The following is a 16348-nucleotide window of genomic DNA, read 5'->3' on the forward strand; positions in this document are numbered from 1 at the left end:
ATGCTCACTCAAAGACTCCAGCCTGTAATGGATGTTTTGGTGGACAGTGGACAGACTAGTTTTGTGCCCGGTAGAAGGCTGAATGACAACGTGATCCTAAGCCATGAATTAGTCAAATGCTATGGGAGGAAAGAAATTTCACCTAGATGCATGATCAAGATTGATATGAAAAAGGCCTACGATTCTCTAGAGTGGAATTTTTTGGAGCAAGTCCTGCAAGGTTTACAGTTTCCAGAGCAGTTTGTCAACTCGATAATGGTATGTGTAAGAACTGTTTCATAATCTATACTTGTAAATGGATCTCCAACTGCCCCATTTGCTGCTAAGAGAGGGGTTCGACAAGGGGACCCTATGTCCCCTTACTTATTTGTGCTATCAATGGAATATCTTACTAGGCTATTGAAAAATTTGAGAACAGCCCCTGATTTTCAGTATCACCCGAGGTGCAAAAAATTAAACATCATACAATTGAGCTTTGCGGACGATCTGTTATTGTTTTGTAGAGGAGATAAGGCATCTGCATCAAGGTTATATGAATGTTTCCAAGTATTTTCTCATGCGTCTGGCCTTATAGCAAATCAGAGTAAGAGTAGCATATACTTTGGAGGGGTTCCGGAGCCCATCAAACAAAGTATCATTCAAACACTTGGTTTCTCGATAGGGAAGCTGCCATTCAAATATCTTGGGGTCCCTTTGAGTTCCAAGAAACTTACTGTAGCTCAATGCCAACCCCTCCTTGAAAAGATGCTTGGAAGAATCACTAGCTGGACAACTAAATTTCTATCTTATGCAGGCCGTTTGCAACTGTTGAGGAGTGTCCTAATAGCAGTGCAATCTTTTTGGTCCCAAATGTTCCCTCTGCCTAAGAAAATCCTACAAAAGATAGAAAGAGTGTGTCAGAAGTTTCTTTGGACATGTGCAGCCGAGGCAAAAAACAAAGCCCTTGTGGCATGGGACCAACTTTGCTGGCCTAAGACTGCTGGTGGGCTGAACATTACTGATGTGCATACATGGAATAAAGCTGCAATAGTGAAGCAACTATGGAATCTTAGCAAGAAGAAGGATAAGCTCTGGATAATGTGGGTACACACATACTATATAAAGGGGAGAGCAGCTTGGGATGTGATTACCAAACAGGCCTCTTGGCTAATCCAAAAGATCCTGCAGGCTGCGAAATATCTCACTGAGGCAAATCTGGACAAGGTGACAATCCTGCAGGCTGATAATTATTCTATCCGAGATATATATAATCAGCTTAGGGGCGACTAGCCAAAAGTTGAGTGGAGGAGGCTTATATGCAACAACCAAGGCAGTCCTAAATGGATCTTTGTGTTATATTTATCAATCCATTGCCGAATGTATACACGAGATCGACTGGATAAATAGGGAATCCAAACGAGCTTACTATGCCCGCTATGTGAGGTGGAGAAGGAAGATCACCAACATATATTCTTTGTCTGCAATTTTTCTAGGCTGGTATGGGAAAAATTACTTACCTGGCAAGGTATTCACAGAGGGGTGATGAACTGGAAGGAAGAAGTCAAGTGGGCAAGTCGAAGGGCAAAAGGAAAAGCTGCACTTGCTATCATATATAGAATGGTGTTGGCTGGGGCAGTGTATCATCTTTGGCTTGAGAGAAATCAAGGATTTTCCAACAAAAGAGCAGAACACCTGAGCAATTGGTGAGAAAGATCATCCAGGAAGTGCATGGAAGAGGAGCAGCTTCCCCAAAATTAGCTAGTATTTTGTAGGCTTTAAATTTTTACCCTTGATAATTTTGGTAGCATTGTTACACCTCGGAAAAGCCCCCGCACGTGTACAAGGGATAGAACAATAAAGGGTATGAATGTGTGGTGCTTCATTAAGTAAGGGGTGATGATTCATGAATTATTGGAAATGGGAAAGTTGTAGAAATTCATGCAGCCCAGTGGTCGTAAAGTGGTTTACGGCCCCGTAAAGTGATTTACGGACCGTAAACCACCATCGTCCTCCAGCTTTCCAAACTTCAACTTTCTGTCGATGTTGAAATGGTTAAAAACGACTTGGAGGACGGCCCGTAAACTGGTTTACGGACCGTAAACCTTAGTCGTAAATTGCCATGCTCCTCAACCAAACTTTCTGTTTCTGGGATGCTTAAACACGACCATGGAGGACAGACCGTAAACCAGTATACGGTCCGTAAACTGTGGTTTACGACCACTGTTCATCCCGACAAATATTCATTAAAGACCAGATTTTGAATTATTAAAGGGACCTAAACCTCATATTTTCTCATTTCTCACCTACACCATTCAAGAACACTCTAGAACATTCCTCACAACACTTCATCCAAGATAATCAAAGGAACATCAAGATTAACAACACTAAATTCATGAAATCAAGTGTAAGAACACATCAAAGGATCATCTAAGTCAAGAAATTCCCAAGAAGGTGAAACTAGGATTTTGTCTAAGTGAAGTATTGCGACTCAAGGCCTGTTCAACCATCATCCGAGGTAAGTTTCATGATCAATTCATGTTGTTTGAGGTACTGGAAAGCTTAGATACTTGAAATGTAGAAGAACATAGAAATGAGTATTGCATGGGTGAATAGTGTCATAATGGAATAGTAATTGAAGGGAATCATGGAAGTTGAAATGCTACGATTATAAATACGTTATAAATGACATATAGACCATGGAATAAGTGTAAAGTGAGTAAAATTATGAAGATGAGCTAAAACCATAAAATGTGGGGAAATTGGAAGGAAATGGTGGATTTTGCTTAAGGTGTGTAAACGATGATTGTTGCTTGTAGTATTATGAGTATTATTGTAAATGTTTGGGAGTTGTAATAGAACGGGGGAAAAGTAGTGGAAACAAGGGAAATGCCGCCTAGTTTTCCTTAGGAATAATGATGCGTTTTCGTAATCCGTTAACTAACATGAGCCAAATTCTCTCGTGAAGGTGACGACGTGATATCGAAGGAAGATAAGTGAACGACAACTTAGCTAAGCGATCAAGGTATGTGAGGCTAAACCCTTTCTTTCTATGGCATGAATCCCATGACATGATTTCCCCTCTTTCCATGACTCTCCTATACCCTGAAAGCCAAGAGCTCAAGATCATAAATAGCTATATGAGTCAAAAGATATGATATGATGTTCTCAACGTAAATGATGTTGTTCCTTGTATGCACTCACCTTATACATTGATTCCTTCAAGGTGAGGCAGAATAATCATGTATGTCCATAATAGAATCGAGGGTACACGACCTTACGTCACCTCGATGGAATACAGCTAATCTAGAGTCCTTATGCATGTATAAGAACAAGCATATTTTATAAATATATTACTATGAGTATTTTACCATGAGCATGTCATGATTGCATTCACACCGGGCCTAGTTGGCCGGGCAGACACCGCTACGGCGGGCGGCTATACGGACACACCGGGCCTAGTTGGCCGGGTAGACACCACTAGTGGGCGGCATGAGATGGTACCCCGGACGCGGGAGGCCTGGACGCGGGCTCAGATTATTGATTATCACACCGTTCCGGTAAGGACAGGCAGCTTGCATGTCATGCATTTATGATATTACGATAAGTATGAGTAAGATAGCATGCATTATTTCTCTTATGATCTTTATTCAGATTCAGATGTTCTTATGGATGCTCACACTATATTATCGATGTCTTTCTTCATTGTTTATGCCTCTCATACTCAGTACAATATTCGTACTGACGTCCTTTTCCTTGGACGTTGTGTTCATGCCCACAGGTAGACAGGGAGGCGAGCTTGATCCAGACACTTAGGAGCTGTCAGCTGTTGAGAGCACTCCATTGTTCGGAGGTGCTTATGGTTTCTCTTTTGGTGTATATATATATATGCATGTATATTTTGGGCATGACGGAGTCTTGTTCCGTCCATTGTATAGTATGTCAGTAGAGGCTCGTAGATGCGTAGTGTGGGTAGTATGGTCTCACATTCTTCATGGACATGTGCACTTATTATTTTGATATACTAAAGCTCTCTATTTGTAAAAGTATTTATGTTTTCATATAAACTATGGTTTTCCCATGCTTTGGGTTAAATATGATAAAAGGGCATTAATCGAGTAGGGTGAGTAATAGAGTAAGTGGTGCTCGGTGGTTAGCCCCGGGTACCCGTCGCGGCCCCTAGCTGGGTCGTGACAAGCATAGAGGTGAAGTAGGCAGTATGCAGATTGTAGCGTGACTTGAGGTTGGGACTCTGTCCAACTCAAGATATTAAGTTGTACACAACGTTCACTTTGGTAAATAAAATCCTTTACTTACCAAAAAAAAAAAAAAGTTGTAGAAAAGGCGACGCTAAAACATGAGGTAAAGAATCTTGAATGTAAAAGCTAGCATCTTATCAAAATTCCACCCACCACAAAGTAATAAGCAACTTAAATATATATAGCGCTAAATATAACTAATTATTTGTGTCATATCAACTCCAAAAAGATCAAAGCGGGACACAGAGTCTATATGAGTATGTCCGAAAAAGTTCATACGGGGCTAACGGGTGTTATCGATACAGATTGTGTCATAGAAATATTGTAGAGCTATTGCTGATCAGTCAAAATCAGATCTATTCCATTCATTAGCAAGCAACATTTCAATCAGGTATTTCAAATCAAACACCTAGAATTCTTCACATAATATTAATAGTATCAGCTTACCATGTGTGCCCAATGGTAATGGTCTGAATCCTAAATACCTGAAAAGCTACAAATAAGAATTCTATCATAGTTGAAACAACTTTTTTTGATGACCTATCATAGTTGACACTCTAGCAAAGCCAAGAGAGAATAGGTATTTTGAACAACAATGACAACATTGGGTAGGAAAGTGAGCTTAAGAGAGGCATATCAAAAAATGAAATTATTGATATAACCTACAAAAGATATTCTTCATGTTATCATTTATCCACGGTTTTGTCAAATCATAATTCTTTAACAACTATAAATACAAAGAAAAACACATATACGAACATCATAAGATTCACCTCTTGCACAAGTTAACCAGGAAATCGGGTAGAAGGATCGAGTAAAATGGAAGTGAAAAGGTGATGTTCCAATTCGTTTTGAGTTTGCATCAATTGTTACCTAATGCAGTAAAAAAAAAAAGGAGAAAGCGTGTAAAAGAGTTACCCCAACTATAAAGCTTAGATACCGGGACGACAATCGGAGATGATCAACTAGCGTATATTTCTTTCTACTATTTTCTGCATGGTTTATCAGTCAAGTACTTAATCCTCTCAATTTTCCATACTGATCTAATTTGACAACAGTTATTAGAAGTCTAAATCTTTATAATCAATTATTGAAATAGAAAAACTTAAATAGAAACAGAGGAAGTGAAAAATCCTATTCCAACTTGTAAAACTTGTAGATATTCTCAACTTACTTTATATCAACCAAATGAATGATTATCAATAATCACAACATCGAGAATCAGATTGTTTGGTTTGCTTGGAAGTCCACAGGCAGCCTGAAGAGAGAATCTCTTGCCTTACCATATTCCTTCTTACTGCTGCTGCTGCTGCTGCTGGAATAGATACATGGACTTTCATTTACTTAGCATATTGATTGAGAAATTACCTTCATAGGAGACTGCATTGGACCAAGAATCGTAACATTAAAATATCGCATATTTTCTTCTGAGCGAGAACCACTTATTCCTGGTGGCTGCAATCAAAGTTAAACCAGGCAAAAAACTTTTCTCTCTTAGCAATATAGGTCGCAACCCAATCCAATGGACGAACTCACGTATAAGCTTCAAGGGGCAGAACACTTGCTCATACCATAATTAACAAACTAAAATATGTCACCTATATTGCCGAAATTCAGGGGGAAGATACTTTAATGCTTCAAAGAGCTCAATATTGCACCTCGGATGAAAGGAGAGGAGAGAAAAGGCGCATGTAGGTAAAAAAAGACTTTGTCTCCAAATAAATTGCGATAAAGATATCACTTTGAATTGCAAAAATTTGGCTTTTTTCTAAACCACTAGTTGGGTCCATTTCATTCCAATACTCAATCATTTCTCTTCTAATAATAAAGGGGGAAAAAAAAAACTAATACGTACACCTGGCCATATATTAATACACCACGTATTATCCAGTTTACAGCTCACAGTGAAATGACCGAAATGCCCCTCAAGCATGTCGACGATCCAAGTGCTGAACCCACTCTTCCATATAGTTATAATATATGTTTAAGTTATGTGTATACTATATATATACTTATATATTATAACTTAAGTTAGTTATAACTTAATTTTTTTTTAAGTTTATAAATTCGTATTTTATAAATTAAGTATATTTATATTATAAGTATATTCTTAGTATATTTTAATTATTTTTCAAGTATATAACTTTCTAGTTTTTAATTTAAGTAGATGTATATTATAAGTATATTCTTAGTATATTTTAGATATATTCCTAACTTAATATAAGTAAAAATATGAGCACAAGTAAATAGAAGAAAGCTCAATGAGCCATATATTTTATTCATTCTTGGATAACATTTATTTGTAAGTTGTAAATTTTTTAACTTGCAAATAATACGTGAGTTGCAAAGAAATAGTAGAATAATAAAATCACCAATTCTCAATCATTTGGTTAATTTCCACCATATCATATTCGACCATAAAGATATCTTCAAAGTCTTCCATTTGGTCCGCTCCACTTGCTATCAAATCTTCAATCTCTTCCTCTTCGCCTTCTTCCGCTTCTAAGTTTTGGTTGCGTCGCTCCAATCTAATCCAATCGCGAATGCACACTAGTACTTGCAAGCTAAATTCGGATCATGAGTGTCCATGGTCTCCAATTTGTTCTCTTCTTTAGCTAAATGCACTCTCCGAAGCCACAGTTGATACTTGAACCGTAAGGATATCTCGAGTCATTCTTGAGAGTATCGGATCACTTACTTTGTATTTCTTCCACCATGCTAAGACGTCCTAATCATCTAGTTCCTTGATATCCACATTTGGCTGCATCAAATAAAAGTGACATTCATCAAAGTTTGCAACTTTGCATTACAAGAAGGAGTTGGATGTGAATGTAAAACTTTTAAATGCGACAAACCCGACAAACCCTTTTTGCTACTTTGAGAAATAATAGGGCGTGGATCAACGGGTGTAGCATGTTCTTCCAAATTAGAATAATGACTAAAAACTTTTCTAAACTCGGCATCAATAGAGAGTTCGGCTTCAGCTAAAGATGATTCAACCCCCTCTTCAATTTCTAAAAATGTATAAATTTGATTAATCAATGCTTTAGTATAAGACACTTTTAAACAAGGATTTAAAAGAGAACTCAATATAAATAAAGTTGGGATGGGAAAAAAATACTTCTTAAATTTTGTTGTCATATCAAAAATAGCCGCTTGATAACCGAGTTTATATTTATACTCTTGTAAAACTCTAGCTATTTCCACTAAGTAGGCTAAAATTTCGATTACCGTGGGATAAAATTGTTTAGAAAAAGCAAGAGTTGCATTATAAAAAATTTCTAAGAGTTCAACACATTCCTTAACATCTTCCCAATGCGTAAAATTTAACCAATCATCATTATTAATATTATATTTGTTGTGAACTTATTGTATGGGAATCCTATACTCATATGCTTGTTGTAGCATAATGTAAGTATAGTTCCACCTGATCTCAATTTCTACTTGAATTTTCCTAGGTCTAAGGTTATTTTCCACACAACAATTCTTAAAATCTCTAAGTCTTCCCCTATTAGCATTACAAAAAATAAACGCAACCGCCTCTCTAACTTTTTGAATAGAATCGTCAAAACACACAAGACCATCTTTAACAATTAAGTTTAAAATGTAACAACTACATCTCACATGATTTTTTTTTTTTAGCGGAGGGTTTAATTCTCTTTTTAAAAGACCAATCGTCTTTGTATTATTAGAAGCATTATCTAAAGCAATGCAAAGTGTTTTTCTATAAATATTAAAAAATCTCATAATAGTAGACATTGAATCCGCTAAAAAATTTTCATCATGACGACCTTTCCCTTCATCATATAAAAAAGCTATAATTCTTTTTTGCATAACCCAATTATCATCAACCCAATGACATGTAATAGCAAAAAAATCTAACTTGTTAAGACTAAGACCCAAATCAGCGGTAAGAGAAACATTACAATTTAAAGAATTAAATACATGACGCAAATAAAATCTATATTTTTATACAAATCTATAACACCCGCTCTACAAGTACTTCTAGGAATACCCTCAAATAACGAATTATAACAACATTGAATATAAGTAACAAACCCCAAACCCGAAGGAAAGAAAAATGGTAAACAATCATAAACTACCATTTTAGTTATTTCTACACGCTCATTTTTCTTGTAATACTTAAATATTTTACCGGTTCGTGGGTATATCGTCATTTGAATACCCCATCACATTTGAACCCGTTTGCTCTCCCTAAACATCCATATGTCTCTTTCTCATATGACCATTTAGTGTACCCGTTCCACCATCCTTACTAGTTTCTTGCCTAAAAGCAAATACTTATCCACAAATGGTACATTTAGCTGTTTGGCTTTCCTTATCCTTAGTCATAAATTTTCAAATTTTAGCGGTTGGCTTACGAGTTCTAGGCGATTCATCTTGTGTATGTGATTGTGTAGGACCTATATCTCCTATGAGATTTTCTGGGGCTTGTGTTTCATCATCATCATCAATTTCATTAAAAGTGTCAGTATAATGTTGTTGCATTGCCTCATGATCTAAAAATGGATTATGTCCACCAATATCAATACCTAAATTAGGTGTTTCTTCCACAAATGTTTCCTCATTAAACCCACCCTTAACAATACCACTACTACCGGCACCACGTCTAAATCTCTTCGTCATTATTAAATAGAATTAATTTAAATCACACTCAAATAAATCACAAGAAAATAAATTGCAACAAATTAAATTCCGTAAATTAAATTGCGAAAAATAAAGATAGAGTTGGAACGAAGGTACCAAATTGCCGGACTAATTTCCAACAAGGTGAAAGCGGCTAGAATTGCAAATCCAGCAAAGCTACTTCAGATTGTTGCAAAATCACTAACTCCACCAATAATATTATTATAATTGCAAAATTAATAATTGAAACTATAATAAGACTTTATAATATTTAATTGAGAGAAATTTAAAGTGTTTAATTGTTGTAAAGTAACTATAATTGAGAGGTTGAGAGAAAGAGAAGAGTGATTGGTGTGGATTAAAATGGAAATGGATAGGGGTTTATGAGGATGGATTAAAGTCTTAAAAAAAAATTTGGGGGTTGGTTGGGGGGGGGGGGGGGCGAAAATGTGGGTTTGGGACCGTTTGCCTCCGTCTCTTCTTCGTAGCAAAGATTGTTGTTCCGTCTTTCGCGATTCATATCCAGCGCGGTCAGCGGTACTACATATTGTTGACGGATATACAAGCAGAAACGAGGCAATCCTCCGCTCCTAAATTCTTAACTCCCTTTTAATTCTCTGCTTTTGCCACAACTGAATCCACCATCTTTGTCCTAACGCTTTACAGGATTCTTACTGGATATGCCCCAGCGGTTGGCTATAGTCGGCATCTCTTTCTCTGATCGCCGCAAAATATGGTATCTACATCTACTCGCATTTTTTTAAGTCATCAAAAACTAACAAAAGACAAGTTTGTTCTTTTACTCTGTAAAGAACTTCTTTTAAACAGGATTTTCTTGTAGACTTGTACTTTGGGGAAGAGATTAGGATAGCAAGTGAAGAAACTAATGATCTTTTCAAGCAGGTCGGAGAAGTAAGCCGAGCAAGTAAAAGTGTGGTCCTTTGTCGTTACATGGTTATATGTTGCACTATGGTTTAGTTTTATGTAGGGATTAGTGAGCAAGAAAGAGAGTAAGCTTCTCTCTTTCTGTTCTTATGCGCTCTCTTCTTTAGGGGCAGAGTTAATGGAGGAGATACCTTACTCAGACCATAAGTCTGAATAGAAAAAAAAAAAAAGAAGATTCTTTTCAATAGAGAAACGTATGTGTTGTTTACTGCTGCCTTTAGAAGGCAAAGTCTTTTGCTTTCATTCTGTTGAAATACAAATTATCTCCTAATTGAGCTACAACTTACTTTGGTTAACTTACTATAGATGGAGAATATTGTATGTTCTTATATCAAATCCTCTCTATTTAGACCCACATTTTAATACATGTAAAAGTTCATCTATTAGAGTACGACAAAAAGAATTTGCTTCGTTAAGTCATTCCACTAAACTAATCTTTATGGATTGAGTTTTTCCAGTCTTGGTTTGAAAGCCTTGACAGCTCAGATTACGTAGTTCGTAGCCATTACTATAGGAAAGAACTCGTATTTACACGGATTCATCAACTGTAGATCTAAAAATCCCAAGAGTTGTGTATCGAGATGCTTATTAAAAGAGAGTTATCCATCGAGGTATTGGTTCCAGATGACTTACCCTTATTTTGGATAAGATCCTGACTTCTCTATGACGGGCTATCTCTTTGAGTCACATTTTTCTCCCCTGTACTTTGTATACATTATGTTACTGCAGTAGAATAATCCTACGTTCTGTACTGTATTGCTACCACAGTAAATGGTACAACTGCAAATATCATTAGTTTCATCTCTAAGTAGGTGAACCGTTTTGCTGCCAAACTTAGATGGTTTAGGTTGGTGATGTGTTATACATTGTTGAAATTGGAGCCTTTTGGATCTGAAATCTTCATATGGTCACTGTTTAGATTTATCTATGTTTGATTGAAAAAAAATGTAGAAGAGATATCTTCCTTTTCAGGGCCATCGGCCATTCAATAGATGATACATTGAAGATCAAAAGCTGCAGGTTAGATGATTGTATTGAATTTCTATCCTAATTTTGAGAAAATTTCTCCTCATATTGAAATTTTATACTGGATTATACAGGTTGATGATTTTTATGCTCGGAAACAACAGAACAGGCTAGCTGCACGTCAGACAGAACCGGGCAAAGCCAGCCATGAAGATTTTGTATTGAAGCATCCAGTGGATAATCATGAGAAGGATTAAAAAAAGCTTCTACCTATTGTAGGTGTCTCTTGACAACAAGAAAAATAGAGATTCGCAAGGCATGGATGCCTACTGCTTTGGCTCTCTTTTCCCCTCCCCTTTTTCCTATTATCTTTTGGTGGCCTTGTGAAGCTAAAATTTAGCAACTCCACTAAGATGCTGAAGAAATATTTCAGCTCACCTTACTGATGCAATCATTGTCTGTTGAACACATTTAGACTTGGTTGCTGTTGAATTCCCTAGCAACATCATTGGTCTTGTCTTAATCCGAAGTTTCATCAGTATTAACTGCTATCACAATGAATTCAACTTTTGAATAAATGATTTCATTCGAAATCTCTAAGCTTATTTTGGCAGGTGCTGCTCTTGAAAAATTAGAGGAGGAGAAAGGTATCGTAATCATTTCATGGAAGCTACATGTAATATATCTTATGTTTGGACTTTTAGTTTAAATTGAATAAAGGTGCAAATTTTACTAATATACATTAATACTATAAAAGTTTTTTTTTTTTTTTTTGTCTATGCAGTTTTGCCAAATGTATTAAGATAATTTACCCATTATAATAGTTTATGGTGGAATCATGAAGAAATTTTAAAGAGTAAAGATCGCTTTTATGTGCCAAATTATTTTGCGATATCTCTATTTTCTTTATGATTTTGAATTGGAAACTCTTTACTTAGCCCTAATCTATATATTTATATACGGCTGGTCTATAGCCTAAGTTACATGTCACTTCCAAAAAAAAAAAAAACCCCAGTTTTTTCCCTTTTTGTTTTTTTATTTGCTTGCTCATTGTTTGGCTCTTTTCCCCTTTCCCGGATTCTTTATTTGTTATTGTAATAGAGATTGGCAATAAGAAGTTGTGAGAGTTAAAATAAACAATTGTATGCATTATGACCCTCAAATTCTGGTGATACCGGTGGATTAATTCTTCGGTTAATTGTTATCTTTTTCCTCCCCATTAAGCTTCAAGCCACATTTCTTTGGCCTGCATATTATCAAAAAATTTAGCATTTATGAGTTTCCTTTGCAATTCTCAGACTCTCAAGTTCAAGCAAATAAACAAAGAGCTCATAGATACACGTTGAAATGCCTATAATTTGGTAAGTCCACGAAGAATAATGTTATTGATCGAAGCTGAACAGAGGTACAAGAATTCTGGGCTAAGGAGTAAGAAGCAGAGACAACGCCAATATGATCCCCAAGACAAAGAACTTCATTGCATAGAATATATAGTTGCACCTTATCCAACAACATTAACTTTCTTTATAGCACACTTATTATAACGGATATAGTTCAACCATTGTCCTCTGTTACAAAGTTGGCTTCAGAATCAATGACATAAATGTACCTTATTTTTGGTCAACATAACTGTTCTTCATTCCTGCACTTATTGATATTGTCTCTATATAACTTAATGTTTAGTACCATATACCAGAGTCCGAAAAAATATGAGTTGGATGGGCTCGAGGCTATTTAGCGTGTTCGTGCAATGATCCATTAAGAGATCAATGTTGGTGTTAGTCTAATAATGTTTCCGTAAGTGAATTTAGTTAAGGAAGTTTCTCCCCCTTCTCTCACTCTTAGACAAATTTATGCATAACTATACTTAATGTATGGGTGCCTTGATGTTAGCAGGTGTTCTTCTGTACAAAAAACTCTATGAGGAGGTATTGTGTTTAAAAGGTGGAGTAATTGTCTAGATACTAACTTCTATGAGATTCAACGGTTTATGTTTGAAGCATATGCTAATCTTTTTCTTAAGTTGGTGGTTGTTTTATGTGGAGGGAGTACTAAGTAGAAGTTTGGCCATAGATACCAAAAACAAATTCACTTTTTTTGGAATTTTTGAAGTTGGAGTTGTGTTTAGCCGTAGTTTTTGAAATTGTAATTTTTGGTGAAACAAGTTTTTTGAGTTTTTGGTATTCCGCAATACAACTTCAAGTTGTATTCAGAATATTTATGGCCAAACGCCCAAAAGTGAAAAAAGTGAAAAAAAAATTCCAGAAAAAAGTGAATAATTTTTACGGCCAAACGGCACCTAAGTGTGTGCACAGGGCATGGGTTGCAGAAGGCTTTTTTAATATGATCCCCGACTTGCTAACTGTTTCACTGCTTAAGACGTATACATAAACACTATGATATAACACAATCAGAAAAATTTAGCATAAAAATCTGATGTTTGTATTTCTTTAATAAAAGACGAAATAGCAAAAAGGTGAGAAATGTTATAAACAGCTTGTAGATATTGTCCGCTTTGGCGCACCTCACGGCTTTAAAACGCGTCTGTAAGTAAAGGCTTCAGGCCCTGCTTATAAGCACGCACACAATCCCGTGTGCGAGCGATGTGGGAACTTCAAGTTCACAACACACCCTCCCATCGCGAGCATCGTGCTGATAACGTGTTATAAACAGCTTGTAGATATTGTCCGCTTTGGCGCACCTCACGGCTTTAAAACGCGTATACAAGTAAAGGCTTCAGGCCCAGCTTATAAGCACGCACACAATCCCGTGTGCGAGCGATGTGGGAACTTCAAGTTCACAACACACCCCCTCATCGCGAGCATCGTGCTGATAACGTGTTATAAACAGCTTGTAGATATTGTCCGCTTTGGCGCACCTCACGGCTTTAAAACGCGTCTGTAAGTAAAGGCTTCAGGCCCTGCTTATAAGCACGCACACAATCCCGTGTGCGAGCGATGTGGGAACTATATTTTGAGATATTTTGGGATATTTATGGGATATTTCCAAATAATGGATATCCACTAAGATGGGATATTTACAACACTCCCCCTTGGATGTCCATTAATAGATGATATACCTCGTTAAAACCTTATTAAAAAAAAAATCCTGTGGGAAAAAGTCCTAATGAAGGAAAAAGAGTGTACATATCTAGAAATACGCTTTGAGAGCTGTCTCATTAAAAACCTTACCAAGAAAACCCAATAGGACAAAACTTGGTTAAGGAAAAAAGAGTACAACACGTATTTCACTCCCCCTGACGAAGACCAAGATTCAGATGTCGGAGTCTTCGCATTCCAATCTTGAATATCATCTTCTCAAGAGTTGAAGTTGGCAAAGATTTAGTGAACAAATCTGCAGGATTGTCACTTGAACGGATTTGTTGCACATCAATATCACCATTCTTCTGAAGATCATGTGTGAAAAATAACTTTGGTGAAATGTGTTTTGTTCTATCTCCTTTTATGAAACCTCCTTTTAATTGAGCTATGCATGCAGCATTATCTTCATATAATACTGTGGGTATTTTTGTATCACACTTCAAGCCACATCTTTCTCTGATTAAATGTATCACTGATCTCAACCACACACATTCTCTACTTGCTTCGTGAATAGCGATTATCTCAGCATGATTTGAAGAAGTAGCAACAATGGACTGCTTGGTCGATCGCCATGATATAGCAGTACCTCCGCATGTAAACAGATAGCCCGTTTGAGATAGAGCTTTATGTGGATCAAATAAATAACCTGCATCTGCATAACCAACAAGATCTGTACTACCTTTGTTAGTATAAAACAGACCCATATCGCTAGTTCCCTTCAGATATCGCAATATATGCTTAATCCCGTTCCAATGCCTCCGTGTAGGAGAAAAGTTATATCTTGCTAGCAAATTAACAGAAAATGCTATGTCAGGTCTTGTAGCATTAGCAAGATACATAAGTGCACCTATTGCACTAAGATATGGTACTTCAGGACCAAGTAGCTCTTCGTTTTCTTCCTGAGGTCGGAACGGATCTTTGCTCACTTCAAGTGAGCGAACAACCATAGGAGTACTTAAAGGATGAGAATTGTCCATGTAAAACCGATTTAAAACTTTCTCAGTATAGGCAGATTGATGGATAAAGATCCCTTTTGCGAAATGTTCAATTTGCAGACCAAGACAGAGTTTTGTCTTTCCGAGATCTTTCATCTCAAATTCTGGAGTTCCAATAAGGTTTATGTCATCAACATAAACAACAAGTATTATAAACCCTGATTTTGTTTTCTTAATAAAAACACATGGACAAATGACATCATTTATATATCCTTCATTTATCAAGTACTCGACTTAGGCGATTATACCACATACGCCCTGATTGTTTTAAACCATATAATAATCTTTGTAATCTGATTGAATACATTTCCCGAGACTTTAAACCAAATGCTTCAGGCATTTTATATCCTTCAGGAATTTTCATATAAATTTCATCAAGTAAGCCACATAGGCCGTGACAGCATCCATCAGTATAAATAATGTGACATCTTCTGTTGTTTGGACTGCTGGCCCAATAAACATTACGTCTACCAAGATGCTTCATTTTACTTGGTAATTATTCTACGTCAACATGCTTGAAGAGACGTAGAAATCAAATCCTCACAACCTTATACAATATTGCGCGCTATATTGTATATTGTCGAGAAGATATCATGTTGTATCGGTTCGCAATTCGACATAACTTACTGAGATCTCATCACTTCATTATTTTCAGGTACCTGAACCTCCCATAAGGTTTATGAAGTGTTATGTCGTAGCTCTTCAAGAGCACATTGCCTCCTTATTATGATCATTTGCTCCTCCCTTTTTCAAGGATTATTATATTTGGAACCGATTGGTCTACCATGCTCCATGCACGCTGTAGACTTTGTCCTTCAGGGACATTAAGAGCATATTTTGCAGATGAAATATGAAATAGTTGGGTCAGGAGGCATCCAATGCCAAACCAACTTAGATATAAACCAGCATTATCAAGATGATTGTCTTGATTACATATTCTGAAAATTGTGCTTCCAACTCAATTATTTTGAGCAAGCAACTTTGTAAATGTCAAACTGCCAGTTGACAATAAACATACATGTGACCGTCTCATAGATGCATCTATTTAAGACATCACATTGCAGGTGAAGGGGCCCACACTCACCTTTTATATTTTTCAGAATTTTGGGGATTCAGTCCCAACATTAGCTGGTGTAATCAACTTATCATGAGAACAAGCAACACAAACAAATTCTTGAAGAATCTTCCAGTTCTTCAATATGTTTTTAATACTCAATTAGCACATCAGATTTAAATCAGGACGATCAAAATGGTCTTGTCAACTGATAAAATTATCTGTACCCGTAAACTTCAAGTTTACTATGACGAGTGCTATTTCTTTTAATAAACTTCTGGTTTACTATTGCATAAAATTTTATGTCAAAACTTCTGGTTTATTGTGACATGCGATCTCTTCATGCTCGGGTAACGCTTTACACACGTGACCCTACCCGTAATAAGTTGGAGATATTCAATCTTC

At 36.5% G+C, this 16348-nt stretch overlaps 1 protein-coding gene and 1 long non-coding RNA gene across 3 annotated transcripts; both read left to right on the forward strand.

The window, feature by feature from the left end:
* LOC132630180 (uncharacterized) lies at positions 1-1269 on the forward strand. Its single transcript, XM_060345755.1, has 2 exons — positions 1-258; positions 433-1269. The coding sequence occupies exons 1-2, from the start codon at positions 1-3 to the stop codon at positions 1267-1269; spliced, it is 1095 nt and encodes a 364-aa protein (XP_060201738.1).
* Positions 1270-9544: 8275 nt separating this feature from the next.
* LOC132630027 (uncharacterized) lies at positions 9545-12442 on the forward strand. 2 transcript variants are annotated; one of them, XR_009578462.1, is made up of 4 exons: positions 9545-9618; positions 10800-10847; positions 10928-11469; positions 12092-12442. It is a non-coding gene; the product is annotated as an uncharacterized LOC132630027 (long non-coding RNA). The 2 variants fall into 2 exon arrangements; XR_009578461.1 differs by lacking the exon at positions 10800-10847.
* Positions 12443-16348: the final 3906 nt, after the last annotated feature.

The sequence above is a fragment of the Lycium barbarum genome, chromosome 3 (assembly GCF_019175385.1).
Source record: "Lycium barbarum isolate Lr01 chromosome 3, ASM1917538v2, whole genome shotgun sequence".
Lineage (NCBI taxonomy): Eukaryota > Viridiplantae > Streptophyta > Magnoliopsida > Solanales > Solanaceae > Lycium > Lycium barbarum.